The 20,501-nt window shown below is 46.3% G+C and overlaps 1 protein-coding gene across 1 annotated transcript in view; it reads right to left on the bottom strand.

Annotated features, from left to right (window-relative positions):
• Positions 1-20,501, bottom strand: part of LOC142583705 (phospholipid-transporting ATPase ABCA3-like) — a 74,623-nt gene that overhangs the window by 26,161 nt on the left and 27,961 nt on the right. The window contains exons 8-11 of the mRNA XM_075694191.1: positions 19,249-19,457; positions 12,552-12,877; positions 8,973-9,590; positions 7,801-8,029 (exon numbers count right to left, since the gene is read on the bottom strand). Of these exons, the coding sequence (XP_075550306.1) occupies positions 7,801-8,029; positions 8,973-9,590; positions 12,552-12,877; positions 19,249-19,457 (1,382 nt within the window). The remainder of the gene's footprint in view (positions 1-7,800; positions 8,030-8,972; positions 9,591-12,551; positions 12,878-19,248; positions 19,458-20,501) is intronic.

Raw genomic sequence — 20,501 nt, 5'->3', positions numbered from 1 at the left:
TCTAAGCTAACCAGGAGGCTAGCGGATGGCAGGGCGAAGTCGAATTTGTCGAAAACTCAAACAAAGGGAAGAGTTTGGCGTAATAGTTCTGCGCAAACCCGCAAGTTGGAGAGAAGTAATTAATGTAAATTGAGACATCCACCTAGTCGTAGCAATTGTTACAAATGGAACCCATACGGGTTCCACGAAGGAACAGCCTGCGGGTTTCCGCAGAATTATTATGCAGACTCTTGCATTTGCTTCGAGTTTTGACAAATTCGACTTCGCCCTGCCATCTGCTAGCCGGCTGGTTAGCTAAGATGGTAGACGGCTGCCGCGGAATGGCGGTGGCCCCAGGTACGAGTCCCAGACCAGGACGAATTTTTCTTAAACTTGCCGGCTTTTCTTTCCAGGAACCCGGGTGGGTTTCCTTTGTAGCAATTGCTACGATTGGGTGGATCTTATTTTCCCTTAATTAATTACTTCACTGCACCTTGCAGGTTTCCGCAGAACTATTAAGTCATTGGCCGACATTGGAATCTGAACCTGGCAACGTTTAACGTTAGAACGTTATCTAGTGAGGCGAGTCTAGCAGTGTTATTGGAGGAATTAGAGGGTAGTAAATGGGATATAATAGGGCTCAGTGAGGTTAGGAGGACAAAAGAAGCATATACAGTGCTAAAAAGCGGGCACGTACTGTGCTACCGGGGCTTAGCGGAGAGACGAGAACTAGGAGTCGGATTCCTGATTAATAAGGAAATAGCTGGTAACATACAGGAATTCTATAGCATTAACGAGAGGGTGGCAGGTCTTGTTGTGAAACTTAATAAGAGGTACAAATTGAAGGTGGTAGAAGTCTATGCGCCTACATGCAGTCATGATGACCAGGAAGTCGAAAGCTTTTATGAAGACGTGGAATCGGCGATGGGTAAAGTGAAAACAAAATACACTATACTGATGGGCGACTTCAATGCCAGGGTAGGCAAGAAGCAGGCTGGAGACAAGTCATAGGGGGAATATGGCATAGGCTCTAGGAATAGCAGAGGAGAGTTATTAGTAGAGTTTGCAGAACAGAATAATATGCGGATAATGAATACCTTTTTCCGCAAGCGGGTTAGCCGAAAGTGGACGTGGAGGAGCCCGAATGGTGAGACTAGAAATGAAATCGACTTCATACTCTGCGCGAACCCTGGCATCATACAAGATGTAGACGTGTTCGGCAAGGTACGCTGCAGTGCCCATAGGATGGTAAGAACTCGAATTAACCTAGACTTGAGGAGGGAACGGAAGAAACTGGTACACAAGAAGCCAATCAATGAGCTAGCGGTAAGAGGGAAACTAGAGGAATTCCGGATCACGCTACAAAACAGGCATTCGGCTTTAACTCAGGAAGAGGACCTTAGTGTTGAAGCAATGAACGACAATCTCATGGGCATCATTAAGGAGTGCGCAATAGAAGTCGCTGGTAACGCCGTTAGACAGGAAACCAGTAAGCTAACGCAGGAGACGAAAGATCTGATCAAGAAACGCCAATGTATGAAAGCCTCTAACCCTACAGCTAGAATAGAACTGGCAGAACTTTCTAAGCTAATCAACAAGCGTAAGACTGCGGACATCAGGAACTGTAATATGGATAGAATTGAACAGGCTCTCAGGAACGGAGGAATGCCTAAAAACAGTGAAGAAGAAACTAGGAATAGGCAAGAATCAGATGTGTGCGTTAAGAGACAAAGCCGGCAATATCGTTACTAATATGGATGAGATAGTTCAAGTGGCTGAGGAGTTCTATAGAGATTTATACAGTACCAGTGGCACCCACGACGATAGTGGAAGAGAGAATAGCCTAGAGGAATTCGAAGTCCCACAGGTAACGCCAGAAAAAGTAAAGAAAGCCTTAGGAGCTATTCAAAGGGGGAAGGCAGCTGGGGAGGATCAGGTAACAGCAGATTTGTTGAAGGATTGTGGTCAGATTGTTCTAGAGAAACTGGCCACCCTGTATACGCAATGCCTCATAACCTCGAGCGTACCGGAATCTTGGAAGAACGCTAACATAATCCTAATCCATAAGAAAGGGGACTCCAAGGACTTGAAAAATTATAGACCGACCAGCTTACTGTCCGTTGCCTACAAAGTATTTACTAAGGTAATCGCAAATAGAATCAGGAACACCTTAGACTTCTGTCAACCAAAGGACCAGGCAGGATTCCGTAAAGTCTACTCAACAATAGACCATATTCACACTATCAATCAAGTGATAGAGAAATGTGCATAATATAACCAACCCTTATTTATAGCTTTCATTGATTACGAGAAAGCGTTTGATTCAGTCGAAACCTCAGCAGTCATGGAGACATTACGGAATCAGGGTGTAGATGAGCCATAGGTAAAAATACTGGAAGATATCTGTAACGGCTCCACAGCCACCGTAGTCCTCCACAAAGAAAGCAACAAAATCCCAATAAAGAAAGGCGTCAGACAGGGAGATACGATCTCTCCAATGCTATTCACAGCATGTTTACCGGAGGACCTGGAGACCTGGAGACCTGGAGTGGGAAGAATTGTGGATAAAAGTTGATGGAGAATACTTTAGCAACTTGCGATTCGCTGATGATATTGCCTTGATTAGTAACTCAGGAGACCAATTGCAATGCATGCTCACTGACCTGGAGAGACAAAGCAGAAGGGTGGGTCTGAAAATTAATCTGCAGAAAACTAAAGTAATATTTAACAGTCTCGGAAGAGAACAGCAGTTTACGATATGTAGCGAGGCACTGGAAGTGGTAAGGGAATACATCTACTTAGGGGAGGTAGTGACCACGGATCCGGATCATGAGACTGAAATAACCAGAAGAATAAGAGTGAGCTGGGGTGCGTTTGGCAGGCATTCTCAAATCATGAACAGCAGGTTGCTACTATCCCTCAAAAGGAAAGTGTATAACAGCTGTGTGTTGCCAGTACTCACATATGGGGCAGAAACCTGGAGGCTTACGAAAAGGGTTCTGCTGAAATTGAGGACGGCGCAACGAGCTATGGAAAGAAGAATGATGGGTGCAACGTTAAGGGATAAGAAAAGAGCAGATTGGGTGAGGCATCAAACGCGGGTAAATGACATCTTAGTTGAAATCAAGAAATGGGCATGGGCCGGGAATGTAATGAGGAGGGAAGATAACCGATGGTCATTAAGGGTTACGGACTGGTTCCAAGGGAAGGGAAGCGTAGCAGGGGGCGGCAAAAAGTTAGGTGGGCGTATGACATTAAGACGTTTGCAGGGACAACTTGGCCACAATTAGTACATGACCGGGGTAGTTGGAGAAGTATGGCAGAGGCCTTTGCCCTGCAGTGGGCGTAGCTAGGCTGATGATGATGATGATGAACGTGTGTTGGGACAATATTTTTCACTGTACTGATGCCAATGTGGCTTTTGATACTTTTTTGAGTTGTTTCTCGGCTGTATACAAAAAACACTTCATCTATAAACGACTAGAAAGGGTGAAAGGCTGTCGAAAGTCATAGATGACACGTGAGCTTTTGCACAAGATTGGCAAAAGAGATCGTTTATTAAAAAAGTTTATGCGTACGCGTAAAGAAGTAGACCTAAGTGCATTTAAGCGGTTTCGAAATGCCTTAGATAAAGAACTTAAAAAAATCGAAGGAAATGTATTACTTTCATTTATTTCCTTCCTGCTCTAAATGAACAGATGTATTATGGAACAAGCTGAATTCACTTATAGGACGGAGCGACAGGAAGGAACCGGTGACAGAAGTCTTCACGGTGGGGGAACAGTCAGTGGTGACCGTATGGTCCACGTGTTTAACAACTATTTCGTGCAGCGAGATTTTGACACTAGGCCACGTGCATCCTACACAGCTCTTGATCCTCAAAATGTAGGTACATTCTTTTTAGAACAACAGTAGAACATGAAGTTAGCGCTGTTTTCTTGGCCTTCAAATACAGCCGAAGTTGCGGTGCTGATGGGTTGCAAGTAAGGCCAGTCAAATACGTAATGAATAAAATTGCTCCTGTGCTTACATTATATATATATATATATATATATATATATATATAATGCAAGCACAGGAGCAATTTTATTTATTACGTATATATATATATATATATAACTTCTGTGTTTCAACGGGTGTTTCTCCATCCAAACTGGAAGCGGCTCGTGTAGTGGCTTTATATAAGAAAGGAGACAAAAACGACGTCTCCAATTATAGACCAGTGTCGATACTGCCTGTATTTTCTAAAGGTTTCGAGAAAATAATCAATAATCGACTATATCTTTTCTGTAACAAGCACGTGATAACGAAATGCCAGAACGGATTTATAAAACATCGATCAACAGAACTAGCTCTTCTCGACCAGAAAGAATATATATTGGAGAAATTTAAACAAAAACAGTTTGTTCTTGGTGTTCTTGTTGATCTTACGCAAGCCTTTGATTTGATAAGTCATAAAATTTTATTTGACAAATTAAGTCACTATGGCATTCGTGGGCTTCCCCTAATGCTTCTGAAAAGTTATCTTTCGGAAAGACGTCAGTTTGTGTTAATGAATGAAATAGTATCTGACAGAAAGCAAATAATCTCAGGAGTACCGCAGGGTAGCATTCTCGGGCCTTTGATCTTTAATTGATATATAAATGACATGGTCCATATATCTTCAGAAGGTAAATTTATAATTTGTGCTGACGGACACTAGCATATTTGTTTCGTCTTCATCAGATGCCGAACTTTTTCATAAAAGTAATGCCATTTTAGGGGAATTAAGCACGTGAGCAGTTAATAACCAATCAAAGACAAATACAAAGAAAAAGCCTGTGATGTTTCATTCTATAGGCAGGAAGGTTTCAGTAGTACGTAACCTAGTTTATCGCTGCTCAGAGATAGAGCTAGTTAGGTCTATTAAAGTACTTGGTGTGCATTTTTCAAAATCACTGAAGTGGGATATCGCATTGTAATATCAATGCGATATTACAACAGTTAGGTGCAATAACGGGAATTCTGAACAGAAACCGCTACTTGATTCCGAAGTCAATAAAATTGTTAATCTATAACACCCTCTTCGCTTCCTATCTAAACTATTGTAATTTGGTGTGGGGGACTACAACACAATCAAATTTCTCGCGGCTATTAGTAATGCAAAAAAGAATTTTGAGAATAATTGAGAATGTGCCACTCCGGCATCCTACTGTGGAGATCTTTAAAAAATGTTAATGTAGTTAGAGTATAAGACACATATGAGTATAAATTGTTGCGTGAATATCGCCTTAACTATGACTGTCATAATTCTATCTTCATGGGTTTGGTAAATCTCCATTTGAAGGAAGCATCATATGCCACTAGAACAACAGAAATATGGACTGTTCCATATTGTCACACTGGCTATGGTCGGCAAATGCTCCAAAACAAACTTCCACGTCTACTAAATGAGTTTAATAAAAAACAAATCGATATTCGCGAAGCAAAATTATCTGACTTGTATACATTCTTTCTAGCCTAACATTGACCTCAAGAGCTGTTTACGATTGGTATTTAATTACATTGTTTCAATGTCACTATTACTAAACGTACGTTGTTATGAAATGTGCTGTCATTCTATGCTGAGGTGAAGTTAAGTATGTTAACGCATGATGCCGTACGTAGGACAGTAACTAATGTGTTTAACTTTATGGTTTTGTCAAAGTTTATGACAATGTTGTGCTTAATATGATGGTTTTGTAAAGGTGTACGATCATGTGAACAAAACGTGTGTGCCTCTGCTGTCGTCTTTGCCAGTATGGGGGCGAAGGACTCCCTTAAGTCATCCTTGAATGGCATTTCCCTCCGCCTCCCATCACATGTATATGTGATAAACCAACAATCAGTCAATCAATCAATCAATCAATCAATCAATCAATCAATCAATCAATCAATCAATCAATCAATCAATCAATCAATCAAGTGACGGCAAATTCAGTGATTCGTTCAGTGCGGTGATGCTGGTGTCGTTTGAGCACTGGGAGCATATAGAACAGGCGGCGCGGTTTTGGATCCTTTCTAAATCGTTAGTAAGACAAGTTTGTGAGGGCGTGCCGAATTGAACAAGGATACTCGAGTTTCGGTCGCAGGAAGGTTTGATAAGCTAGCTTTTCTATGTCCGGTGATGCTAATTTCAAGTTGCAGCGAATCTATCCGAGTGTGCGCGAGGCTTCTGCGCAGATGAATTGAATATGGGTTGACCACGACAGCGACGGTGACATATGCACTCCGAGATATTTGCATGACGGTGTACGGCAAACCATTGGCACCGAGTGTTCTTACGGAAGCGCGAAAGAGAAGTCTGCGGCAGTAGACGCTTCATGCATAAGTCCTTTCGACAACGGCAATACGTTCGTGACTACATGAATTCAATGCTAAACGCATTGCTGTCGAAAGTCGTCGTGAGATATGAGAACCACCTCTTTTTTACTTTGTTTGTTAGTATATTTGATATTTTAGTAATGAAAGAGTCGCCTTTAGGTACTTCACCCAAATAGAATGACTGCAGTTTCGCGCTCTATAGAAGGAGAGTGTTTGTGTAGTAGTCTTTGTTGTAGCGTATTACAATATATCACGACACGAAACCTATATACATATATTGTCGGCTATTATGTATCTATAAAACACGCACTTATTTTATTTGCGTAATGCATTACATTCGACGGCTTCTTTGGTTTTCCTAATTATTATTTTATACGCCGTGCTGGGCCAATTGTGTGTTCCCATTGTTAGCCAATTGACGAAAACCGATTTCGGCCACTGTATATGACATAAAGGAGTACAGAATGCTTAAATGTGCTGGAATCGCTTCCTTCATTTAGCTATTCACTCTGTGTTAACGTTCTGTGTTCCTCAGTACATGACAGGAGAGGGTAGCAAAATGTATGGTGGAGGCGAAGAGGAGGCTAGGGGGGGGGGAGAGCCGGGGGTAAGGCTAGGAGAGTGCAGCGTGCGATTGGAGGGCGCGCCCCCATTTCTGGGAGGAACGTGTGCATATCGTTTGCTAGACTGCGCTTCAAAAAAAAAATTTACACTCTTGCATCTCGCATGCATGAATAAAGTATCATTATCACGAGCAGGATCATCTTCATCAGCCTATTTTTATGTCCCCTGCAGCACGAAGGCCGCTTAGAATGACATCCCTATACCCTTGCCTTGCACTAGTTGATTTCAACAGTTGACATTAAGACGGAAAATGGAGCTGGACAGGTCATGTAAGGTGTAGGCTAGATAACCGGTGGATCATTGCAATTACGGAACGGGCGTCAATGGAAAAAAAAATATATTGAGTCGCTATTCACGCGTCGAGATCAAACCTGGCTTTGCAGTTAAATATATTGTGGTATTAGCAAAATGGTTGGCTTTAAGTTTGGCTGGTGCGCCCAGGAAGTTCACTGTGAATCACCGGATAGAACGTAGATAAGCAACTGGGTCACACCAGAAATCTATCGCTGACTTTGACACTCTTTTACGAAAGCCTGTGCCGAAAATTTATATTACACTAGTATTCAACGTCGTTGAAGAAGCACTAAAGTAGTAGAAGCAGTACTTGTTTGCTGCTGTTTTATCTACTGCTGCAGCAGTTGTAGCACTGCTGTACCCAGAGCAGCTAGCCGTAGCAGCCGCAGTATACTAGTAGCTGATGTTGTTGTTGTTGTTGTTGTTGTAGTAGTCGTAATAGTAGTAGTAGCAGTAGCAGTAGCAGTAGTAGTAGTTGTTGTTGTTGTTTATGCTGCTGATACTACTTCTGCCACTGCAATAGTTCTGGCGCTTTTCTATCTTCAGCAGTTGAAATTGTACCTTCAGTCTGGTGACAGCGAGGTTGCGGCCCGGGAACAGGCTCTGCACGGTGTCGTTGACCTCTTGCTGCGCAGCGGCAACAGTCAGGCCACTCAAGCCATTAAGGGACATGGTGATTTCGTATCCTCGCTCTGCATCTGGGTACAGGTCTTGCTCGCGAAGCATAGGCCGCACACGTCCCCGGTGCAGGAACAATACTCGAGAACCCACGGACTCGGCCTCCTCAATGCTGCGTACGAGAGGCACTGCATTTGCTGGCGATATACAGTAAGGTGCACCTGAAAACCAGCAACTTAATGCTCCTGAGGACCCGCGACCCGTATTGCTTCTGAAATGTAACTGCTCACTCGACAGAGTTACCTGTTTATTCAAATGGTCCACTCCTTTCAAATCAGTACAGAAGCGAGCTAAACGAGAACATGACAATGGCTTACGTGAGCCTTGTGCAAAACAAAGATACCATGGAAACACCATCTAATCCACCTCGAATTATTCGCTGGCACATACTGCGGCATTTATGTCGCTGCCAGTTTCTATACATGAACGGGAAATACTCACATTACCTATGCAATTTTAACTTTTAACGGGGATATCATTACGATAGGAATCCAAAGGTTCAAAGCGCGCACGCTCTAAACACTTAGTCCCCGCAGACTTTGTTTTAAAAGCAAATTAGTGTGATTAGACGTGAAGATATGCTATAGTGAAATAGTGATGCCAACATAGCAAGAGCGACAAAGATGACCTATTTACGTGTAACATCTTATGTGGAAACAATGCTTCGTCACTTCTAATGGCCATTCAGCGAGCTTGAGTTATAAAAAATACATATATTACGCTATCTCGCTATGTTGCGTTGTCTAAGAAATACATCTAAGCCACTAACATAGAGGAGCAGAGCCAATTAAGCTTTTTTTGCATGACAAATTTCCTATATTTCACATTAAGATAACCGCACCTAGGCTACGTGGGTGCCAGGGCTCTACAGTTCTACAGACAGTTGTCATCTCCTTCTCCGCCTGCGTAGTATGTCGACCATAACGCGCATAGGAACTATTAGCGATGGCTTGAATTGCACCTTGACCACATGACTTAGCGACAGCAGAATAGAAACTGGCCTTATAACACCTAATAGCTAATGGGTCCCGGCCTGAACAGATAGAATCACTCACTCGTCGGTGGCCAGTAACACAGACATGTGCGTCTTCTTGACGAAGGTGATGATAGTGTGCCAGACGCGGCGCCTGGCCACAGGATCGAGTCCGTCAGTCGGCTTGTCTAGTAGCACGACCTGCGGCGCACCCACTAAGGCCAACGCGACAGCCAGCTTGGCACGCTCCCCGCTGCTGTATACGGACACGTGGCGCTCGGACTGCTCGACAAGGTCCAGCATACGTAGCAGCTGTTCGACCACCACCGCAACAGCCTTCGGGGGTACGCGACGCATGCGTGCCATGTGACGCAGCAGCTGGCGGCCCGTCAGCCAACACACGGCGTCGCGCTCTTCGGAGGCGTAGCCAAGCGCCCGGACGAACTCGCTCGAATGAGCGAAGAGGTCGGCGCCGAGAAGGTGAGCGTTGCCATCTGACACCGGAACTTGTGCAGTGAGGATACGCAACAGCAGCGACCGACCTGAGCCCGTGGGTCCTAACAGGGCGAGGCACTCACGCCGGTGGATGCACAGACTGATGTCATGAAGCGGCGCGTACGGGCCGGTCTCCTGGCGGACATGGCTCACCACCAGCGTGTCAATGCAGGGCAGAGTCTTGTCCCTGAAGTGGCGAACTAGGCTGCGTGTGCGGAGAGTTGCACAAAAGGGGATGATAAAATTCCTTTTAAATTATTGCACAACTTGACAAAAAAAAACAGTGAAGAGAACTTAGGATCGAGGTAATAGCAAACTTGTACATGACATCAGTGTCCAGGTGGTAAACGAATTGATAAACAATAGATTCCAGAAAACCAAGTTGGCTCGCGTAGATAGTGTTGCTTTTCAATATACAGAACAATATTTATAGTATTCGTCGCCTGCACCACGGAGAGAGAGTATCTGGAATGCCCGCACTTTATGGTCAAACGAGGCTCCGCATAGCAACAAAATGTGCTTTAAATGGGGTGGATCTGAACACCTCATATGGGACCCTTTGACCGTTGTCTCGTTCATGACGGCGTGTCACGATTAGGTGTAGTTTCACTGTGCACCTTTCGCTAGTCCTGCACCAGATATGCATTTATTGCTTCCGAAGTTCTTGTTCTTGTTGGTGTGGCCGAGTGGCAATGAGCAATACCGGGCTCCTTCGCGCTTCAAACTATCGTACTGTACATTGACGTTGCTGTACAGTCGACGTAACGGTTAGGGCAATTTCTTGAAAGCGACGTTCGTGATCCCTGGCTAGCGAAAGAGGACTTTATACTAGGCGGATCGTTCCTAATACATATAGGGACCCATGACTGAGGCTGGCTAGACAAAATCTCTTTATCACTAATGCTTTTTGCACTAACAAGAATATATCGAGCTGGAGAAGAGTTAATTGTTGGGCTAGTTCGTTTTTCATAAGTCAACTAGTAACTTATAGCGATAAAAACCAATTACACAAGAAAGGTGTACAAAGAGGAGTGCTACACGCACTCCTGTTTATTGGAAGGATAGAATCGTACATATATATCCGCTTTTCGCACGTGCGCATACCAAGCAAGAAAAACAGGCACATGCACGTCAAAAGCGGTGGCAGCAGAAGTCACATTCAGCATAAAGAAATGAGACAGAAGGCTCACATATACACCTATAGCTATTCTTCTTGATGAAGAAGGCCTCAAGTGCAAGTCTAGAAGAGGCATTGCTGCTCCTGCCCAGAATGGTAGTCTCAGAAAATGGAGCGTCACACCCATATGCGGTAACACGAGCCATCATGTGTGCGCCTTTATTCTCCTTTTTATTAATTTTTTGCGCATGTTGCCTTAAACGGCCATTCATGCAACGCTAGGTTTGTCCAATGTAGAGCTGCCCACAAGGGTGCAAGCGAATTGCTTGTGCGACCCCTCTGGAGCACTTAACAAAGGGCTCGTCATGCCTAGTGCGGCAGCCCCGCCTGCTCTCACAGCAAACTATATATTTATTTATTTATTTATTTAGTGATTTACAAGTGTGTGTGTGTGTGTGTGTGTGTGTGTGTTTGTGTGTGTGTGTTTGTGTGTGTGTTTGTGTTTGTGTGTGTGTTTGTGTTTGTGTGTGTGTTTGTGTTTGTGTGTGTGTTTGTGTGTGTGTGTGTGTGTGTGTGTGTGTGTGTGTGTGTGTGTGTGTGTGTGTGTGTGTGTGTGTGTGTGTGTGTGTGTGTGTGTGTGTGTGTGTGTGTGTGTGTGTGTGTGTGTGTGTGTGTGTGTGCGCGCGCGCGCGCGCGCGTGCGTGTTTATTTCTGCGCCCAACCTTTCTCCGGCCAACTTGGATCACTACGTAGCCCATGGTCATATGGATAGCGCATCTAGCTGGTGTCCTGAGATAACCGGGCTAAAACCTGCAGCAGGGCCAAGTTGCGTCACTGGGTATGTCTCTTCGGATATGTGGTGCTTTATTATGAACATCTTCGAAGCAAATTTGTGTCGTTGAATATGCACCAACTGGGTATAGGCCGCTCGTCAATTGCATTCTTTTACGCTCCCGTGGGTCGCAGCTACGTGCCACTGCTTACAGGCCCATCTTCAGGGAACCCTTTTGCCGCCAAGATAGGTCACATGGTATTTGCGACTGGGTATGTTCTGCTCTTTAATTAACCTGGTTGATGCCAATTTGGTTGGTTGGGCACGTGCTGCCTATCATCATCATTATCATCATCATTATCAGTCTATCGTTATGCCCACAGCAGGATGAAGGCCTTTCCCTGCGATCTCCAAATGCCCATGTCATGCGCCAGATGATTCCAACTTGCGCCTGCAAATTTCTTAATTACATCACCCCACCTAGTTTCCTGCCGCCTATCAACTATTCATTACACAGAACATCTCGTCAAACTTACCCACCCACCATAAGGTAAATAGCTAATAGCATTGAAGCAACGAATCATTCTTAGAGGATGAATTTACCGCCGTGTTATATTTTTTTTAAATTCAGAGCTTTCTTTGGCTCCTCACCCCAATTTGGAGTTTGTATTTTTCTGACAGTTTATGGGACGGTGGTGAAATTGAGTCACTAGGGATTTGCTGGCTGCTGTCATGGCAAGCAGACAATACGGGCCACTGGAAACGTCTCCGAAACTACTGGCAGCTGTCTGGCCTATAAGCGAGACAAGTTGGGTCCCTGAGTGGGCGCCACAGACAATGTATCCGAACAGACAACTGTAATACCTATGTGACATAGTTATGGCTGTGACAAAGTGACAGAATGGGTGTGTATACTATAGCCCGAACTAAATCTAATAAATCAATAAAGGCACATTCGCAAAAAACAGCTGCGTGAGAAAAAATGACTCTGCGGGTCGCTATTTTTCTCAGTGGTGGGTCCAGATACAAGATCTTGCCGTACTTAGAAGTAGCGCACTGATGGAGTACTAGAATTATACGGGCCGGTTAAGCTCGCCTGCCCTACAAGACATGCGAATGAAAATTTGATGGGCAAGTGATGACAGATTTTTCTCTCTTTATCATGACAATTTTTCTCTCTTTATCATTGAATACATAACGACAAGGCTATTTCCACCAAGGAATGCAAGAAAAGAAACTAGGCGAATCGCGCCGTGCACTGAACCTGTCCCGCTCACCGCTCCTTTTCGCCTTCGTTGAGCAGGCACTGCGGCGCTCGCGTCACGTACAGGTGCGGCTGGTACCCGCACACGCGGCGAAGTACCCACCACACGTTGGTCTCGGCAAAGCACAGCACCGCCAGGCAGAGCAGTCCCGCGAGCAAGAGGCTGGCCACCTCGGGCCACACCGAGTGCGGGTTCCACGTGAGCAGGTGGGCGTGAGGCAGCACGCATTTCTGGACGTTGTGCATGCATGCCAGCCGAACGTTGCAGCAGCGCACAAGGAACCAGTAACGCCGCACTAGATGCATCGGTGACTCGGTGGCGTTCAGGATCCGACAGGCCTGGATAGAAGGCTGTGTTTTAATTCTCCTGCCCGGTTTTAACGCGATAGCGTGAAGAGCCTAGTGTTGCAGGAAATCCGGGGTCGGTGTCGGCGCCGACGTCTGCGGCGATGTCCGGATGGAAAAGAATAACATCCTCCCTAACCAGGCATCCCGATCCACACAGACCCTTCCGCGTGGCCCATAGGCGTTATTGAACCAATTGAAATCCTCAAAGTAAAATGCGTAAGAAAATTGGTAAAGTACGGCTTACGCACAACCTACAGACATGATAGCGTCGGTTGTAATTTTAGTATGCGAGGAAACATATTTCTGCTACCTCGAAACGGAAGCACGACCCCTTTTCCAGATGTCGTTTGACCTGACCAGAAAGCTCGCCTTTGTGCGCAGCGTTCGCCGCCAGCGTCTCCAGGAACGGGTTATGGTTAGCTGCAGTTGCAGGAAAGCGTGAGAAGCAGTTAGGGGTCTTCAAATGCTATTGTGTTTCACCCCTGACCGCGAAGCTTAAGCGTCCAGCAAATTTTACGCCTTCTGCCTGCGCTGCAGCCGTTAAAGGTATCGAGGGTAGGACCACAACAAAGGACATTTAAAAAATAATTCGCTGGAGTGGAAATTCCGCCTCAAAAGTGAAGCCGAACCACCGCCATCTTACCATAGGCTAGAAGTAACTACGGTAGCTAGAAGGAAGTAACGTTAGCAAATAGCGGAGAATATACGATGCTCTTTCTTCGCACTTGGTCCTATTTAGGACGCCTGATTTAGCCGTGCAGATATCGTTGGACGTCTTTCTTCCTGTCACAGGCTTCAAAAGGAATCTTAAACGCTTTTTTTCTTCCAAAATTTTTTGCACATCATATCTATAAGCAGCTAAAGGTAAGATTTTAGGCAATAACTTCGAGATTTTACTTTCAAATGCCCGCAGCCCTTGTAATTACTGACCAAAATGACGTGAGCTGTAAGAAGTTTCAGCTGTCATGGCCCTCTTTCAGAGTATAACTATTGGCAAACTCTGGCTTCGCCTGTACTGGTAAGAAACTACAGGGACTGCCACTCCAGCTTTCTTTTTCTGAACCTCTTTGACTACAACGATGTGGGAGTCATCGAGCAAAAGGCTTGAGAATCGTTCGGGCAGACGGCAGGAGCCGAAGAGGCTCTTCATTCATTCTTCTTACATTTCATTTTAACCTCGGAGCTCGCAGCATGAATCTCGAGCGCTAAGCGCGCCACATATGAAAGGCGGCCGAGGAAGCCGACGATGGCTGCTACAGGGCTGTACCCCCCCTCCCCCCCCCTTTTAGTAAAAGGGCAGCGGTGCTCAAGAAACAGCTTTTGATGGGCTAGATCCGTGGTTTCAGCCGCTGTAAAGCCGTAAAAAGCGCATAATAATGGCGAGGTGGCTAGGTAGGATGCTTCGACTCTAGCTATCACGACGACCTCTTCACGTCGGTTGAGGTCGATAACAGTTTTTTCGGCACACTTGAGTACCATGGGAGGGCCGTCTTAAGGAGGCGTAAAAAATGTTCGGATGCCTTCACGCAGTACGAAAACGTGACTCGCTGAAGGCATGTTTTTGCTCACAAAAACATTACTTGAGGATTCAACCCTGCTGGGGCAAGGACGCAAGCGTTCAAACAGGAAGCGGAGCTGCCAAAAATAGCTTTCTGGATTGAACGTGTCAACAGTACCTGGCTCGAGAAATTCAAAGGGCAACACCAATGTTGTGCCATAGACCAGCTTCGTAGCCATGCAGCCGAGGTCTTTCTTGAAAGAGGAGCGAACGCCAAGCAGGACGAGATGAAGGTCTTCAGCAGAAAAAGAGCGAGCCTGGCGGCTTTTAGATAGGCTGTGAAGGCGTTAAACCATTTCATTTGCCGATGGGTGATACGCAGCGGTATGGATACGGCGGACACCAAGCAGGCATGTGAGTTCGCGGAAGAGATCTCATTCGGACTGTCGCCTGCAATCGGTAGTAACAACGCTGGGCTATCCGAAGTGCGAAATCCAGGCACTGCCAAACGCTCAAACCATTCTAAGGGCAGTTATGCCAGTGAGAAAAAAATGCTTCGGGCCAGCGGGTATAACATGGTCTACACAAGTATGTAGAGAGCAGAGCAAGAGAAAGACGTGAGAACCGTTCGGACCGACGGCCGGGCCGGGCCCAAGATGCGCTTCCTTTATTCTTCTTCCATTTCCTTCAAACCTCGTAGCTCGCAGCAAGAGGCAGAAGACACATGCGCCGGTGTGCGCCATATACGGAAAGCGGCTGAGGAACATGATGGCTGCTAGGCCACCATTTCTTATCCCCTTTTATCTGGCTCTGTCACGAGCGTACAGGGACATCAAGGGGCTCCAAATGTACGGGGGGGGGACATGAAATCTGTGCGACTCAATTGTGCAGTGGAATTTCTCTCTCAAAACAAAAGAAATAAGTGCGCACGAAATGAAATGTGCTTCGAAGGTATTGGTTGTTTCATACGTTAAAGCTCTTCTACAGCGGAGTGCTGCATGGTGCTGCCTGTGAGTGGCGGGTATGCATGTTCCATGAAGAGCATGGACAATTGGTTGCAGGTTTTCAGGCGTATCATGTCATGCTTACGAAGACGAAACACCAAGCGCTTCATATACCCGCTGCACCAAAGAGCTACCGTTACGTCGTCTTTCACACCACAGGTGGACATGTGTACGGTACATACACTACACAAAATCAACAAGGGGCCTCTTGAGCGTAGAGACAGATGCGTAGAACGGCCAGCCACACAAGGGTAGCTAGTGTTGATTAATAATTGTTTTGGGTCAGCATAAGACATTCCAGCCGCCTGTGTTTCTAATGCGACGTGCGTAGTCTTCAGGGGCCAGGTGCTTTCGCTTCTAAGGTGCGAAATGTACGTGTGGCCGCTTTGCACATCTACATACGACGCCACAGGCGAGTAGCAAAGAAACACAGAATGTCGACATTTGAGTGCTAACCGCTGTACAGTGCATTTTCTATAGGCATCGGTGATGCGCCTAAGCCGCAGTTACAGCTGCGATAAAGCAATACGACCTCTGTTAGCTACTCGAATTTGCTTGTTCAATAATTTCCTCATGCTAGCTGTTGTGACATTTCATGCTCAGCGCTTCAAGTTTCGTAAGACTGCAGCGGCAAACCTTTTCGCATGCGCAGAAGAAATTTTCATGTACATAGCATTTGGTAGTGGTTTCCGGAGATGTGTGGCTGTCAACCAGTAAACAAAATGCCCCCCTCCCCTCCTTGTATAATATCATGAAAAGAACAGGCTACACTAAATAAATGTTTGCACTCATAAGGGTGTTTGCTTGTCCCTCTAGAAACACCCTTACCGTCAGGGCGTGGCAAAAGTTTATAGAGGCTGGCAACGGAGCTCTAACTGGATGTGCGATGATGTATGCGTAGGTGAAAACTATGTAACCATTCGGACAGCATTGAGCGCACAGAAATATCCGACAAGACGATTTCACACGAAGATATATGAAACTGGGCGAAGTCGGTGGCGCAAAAGGAAGGGAGCGCATTAGAAATAGAATCGCCGTCAGAGGGAAGGTCCACTGAAAAAACGTCGGTGGAGCAGTCAGTTAGGACAGAATGAGACGATAAAGCGTTGGCCCAGGTCACGCAGGCATCGCTCCAGCACAATAAAGAAAGAGGTCGTTTGATTGCTGACAATCATCACCCGGGCTTTACACATACACGCCGCCTGCAGCGTGCACTGTTCATGGTACGGTAGGTGTCAGCACATTTATAAGTCGTTCTACCTCAACGTCGAAAATGTTTCCACGGGTAGGTAGTGACAGTATAAGATTTCCAGGTCCGGTTGTTGATGAAACATCACCCCAGACAGCTGCACCGAGTTGTTTTCCTGTGGAATGTACGTCGGAGAGGAAGAGTGGCTACCCGGCGTTGAACGAGACCGACGGCTCAGGGGCGAAGGTGGTCGGCTGGCTCGAAAGGTCGTCGGTTCGACCTAAGTATTCGAAACCGGAATATGCTTAGAGAAACGGCGAGGACCTACTGAATTTGAATGATTGTACGAGAAGGCCTATCTGCGTGACGATGACCGCTTACGGCAGTGCCGTGCGATATGTCCAAAGCGCGAGCAATCAAAACAGACCGGCTTACCGTCCAGTTTTCTTTAGTCGGCTGGGTTACGATGGCAAGCAGGAAAGAGAGAAAGCTGGGAAGGATGGCCGGCTGGGCGGTTCTGGTTGACAATAGCATCCCGAACGGGGCAATAAGAAGGAACGGGGCATCGCCTGTCGGACGACAGCATGTATAACCCTTTACTGCAGACGCGTTATTTATGAAATATTGGCTAGGAACGGCTTAAGGCATGACATCGAGCTCGCGACGAATCATCCGCGTGAAGCTTTCCTTACCAGAGGGGTGAGTTCCCGCTGGTTGTTCTTCACACGACGATGTGTATTTGGCAGTCTGCTGGGCTGCTGCATAATGCGACGGCTGCTCGAACTTCGTGACTATTTAACGATTTCTTCGACTGTGCCACAGTTCTTGCAGATGAGCAGGTTAAAGGCGTCATCTGCTATGCCCTTCAGAAGGTAGCCGCCTTATCCATCTCATTCATGTTGTTGTCGACTTTACGGAAGAACGCGAGCATATCGTGAATATACGCCACGTAAAGCTCTGTCGACGTTTGAGCGCGGGTAAAAAGCTTCTTCGCAACTGCCGACCAGCGAGCTTTCCGCACATGTCCCGGAGTTTCCTCTTGCACACCTGTCAGCTCGTGATGTCGTGTCGTATTCGTGAGCGTTGTACGAGACTCGCGCTGTGCCTCGGAAATAAAATATTAAGTTCACTAACACTATCGCTGCATCCCAACGATTGTGGTTGCTTGCGTGCTCATACTACGATATCCACTGGTCCATGTAACTTCAATCAGTGCCACACAAGGTCCCTGTATCTTTCGGCTGTGACAGCATGACGGAAGTCCTGAGTCTGCTGCGCAGGTGGTGGGCGTGGGCCGTTGACCGTCGGGCATCGTTGCCGTCGGCTATTGCTGCAGGACTGTTTTGACTACGGCGCACCTTCACCAAAACGGTTGCGAACGGAAACAAGTGCTTTTCATGAACTCAGGCACGAACACATAGGGCTCAAGCCAACATCTTCAAGCATGGCGACCAAAGCGCCAGCAACAACAAAACCTACTTCATCCTCGTCGTCGTTGCTTTGCCCGTCCTAGCCTTTTTCATCATGACGATATCGGAACTGCATTATACTACAAACTTACGCATTACTCGAACTCCTTCGTTGCATTTTGTAACTCTAGTGAACCTACCTGGTATACGTGCCCTAAGCCTTCCATTACTTTCGAAGTTAGGTTCTTCCACATCACCTCGCCTAAAATGCTAGAAACACGCGTTGCTAAATCGCAGTGTCGTCTCCACGTCTCGTCTTTGCACCTCTCACTGTCTCTTCTATCGCTCTTTAGGCGTTGTTTAGCTTGTTGCCATATATTTATCGGTAATGCACAAGTTATAGCTTTGTGTTGTGGTATGAGACATTTCTTGAGAACACCGCTCGTCTACTGTCTATAGTCTACTGCGTCCGAGACCATTTTCGCCTTTGTTGTCGCTATGCTGTTCGGCGATAAAATGCGAGGGACCGTCCTCAATTAGCAGCCTTGGTCTCCATGAAGCAGTACACCAGCCCACAAACGGCGAACTCGCTCTCGGGCATTGACCGCTGAACTGTCGGTGTTACAAATGAAGCCTTGCGCCTCAGATCTGCTAGCAAGATATGGTTGGAAGTTATCGCAAAGCATTCACCGCCTCTCTTTGCAGCACACTAAACGACGCGCTGTGTCTTACCATAATAAAATAGCTGTGTCTTACCAGTACTCACCTACGGGGCAGAAACCTGGAGGCTTACGAAAAGGGTTCTACTCATAAATTGAGGACGACACAACGAGCTATGGAAAGAAGAATGATAGGTGTAACGTTAAGGGATAAGAAAAGAGCAGATTGGGTGAGGGAACAAACGCGAGTTAATGACATCTTAGTTGAAATCAAGAAAAAGAAATGGGCATGGGCAGGACATGTAATGAGGAGGGAAGATAACCGATGGTCATTAAGGGTTACGGACTGGATCCCAAGGGAAGGGAAGCGTAGCAGGGGGCGGCAGAAAGTTAGGTGGGCGGATGAGATTAAGAAGTTTGCAGGGACGGCATGGCCACAATTAGTACATGACCGGGGTTGTTGGAGAAGCATGGGAGAGGCCTTTGCCCTGCAGTGGGCGCAACCAGGCTGATGATGATGATGATGATGATGATGATGATGATGATGATGAAACGACGCGCGGACAGCACGCGCCGCTCAAACTAACGCACAAGCACAATCACCTGCATAAAGTCCGCGTCGTTGTCCATGTGGCAGAGTTCGTTGAGTGACGTCAGCCACATGGCTCGGCCTAGTCCCCAGGATATGGACACAGTGGGTACCATGCGAGTGATGGTGCTAATCAGCTCGAGAAGCTCCCGACTCGGTGATTCCTCTTCCCCCACGTAGAACGACAGGTGCAGCCGGATCACGTACAACACAGCCAGGACACCTGTGCCGTAGGAAGAAAGACATATAAATTGGCTTGAGTTTCACATAAAAAGTGAGATTCGGCATGCTCAACGGAAGTAGAACTAGGGGTGTCTGTTCAGCAACAGATTCAACAACAAGATTGTGTTCGATCATGAAGGCAACTTGGTCAGTATAATTCGGCATTGCCTCGCGGCAGTTTTAGGACCATGGCTTCCGTGACCTGGCACGCGCGCCGCCCGAGTTCGGAGACCAGGCTATGACATTTCTATCACCCACTGCTTTTGGCCAGCCGATCATGGTCACAATGCCAGCAGAAGGCTGCTCGAAGAAGAGTACCGCAGATGACCACTGACAAAGCGCGAGAAGGAAAAGTATTGAAACCGGATCGTTACATTATCTCGGCCCTGCTTTCTTCTAAGCGATTATATGACTGGCTGCCCCAGTGGAGAAATGTGGAGTGAACTATGTAAATACTGTCAAGAAAAAAAATTTTGTTGCCGTGACAGTATGTACACTGTCATCCTGACAAAGCATCTGCTCCACAGCGATCCCTTTTTCCACTCCAGTCGATCACATATTCGACGCCATACATTCGCGCGCAAAAAAGTATACAGAAATGGTGCAGCGGATTTTGTTTCTCTTTAATCGCAGCTTGGGCATGGCTGCTAAAGTCCAATGGCGCAGGCCATATGCGCAAGTTCCTAACAATGGAACGTGTTGAAGCAATGTCATGGCGCTGAGTTATGCAAGATTTTTTTTTTTGCACGTTGATAGGTGTTCATACGTTTGTTCATGACTGCAGATATACAGGCATTTAGTCTGCTGCCTATATAAAAATCCATGAACATACTGCAAATATGCCAGTTTCACGGTCATTGGAGGCTTCGTATGATCCAAAGGACGTAACATCAATCATAAAAATACAGCTGGCGACATCATTTTCAAATTTCAAAGCTTGCCTTTATATGACGTTACAGTTTGGCAGCTTCCCGCTGGAACGCGTTAGACCTTTGTCAGCGATAAAGAACGTTATTGCATTTAAAGTATTAAAGCCACTCAGCCT

Source organism: Dermacentor variabilis, chromosome 5, assembly GCF_050947875.1.
Source record: "Dermacentor variabilis isolate Ectoservices chromosome 5, ASM5094787v1, whole genome shotgun sequence".
NCBI lineage: Eukaryota > Metazoa > Arthropoda > Arachnida > Ixodida > Ixodidae > Dermacentor > Dermacentor variabilis.
Note: the sequence above shows the minus strand (reverse complement) of the source record. Positions and strands in the feature narration are given on the sequence as shown.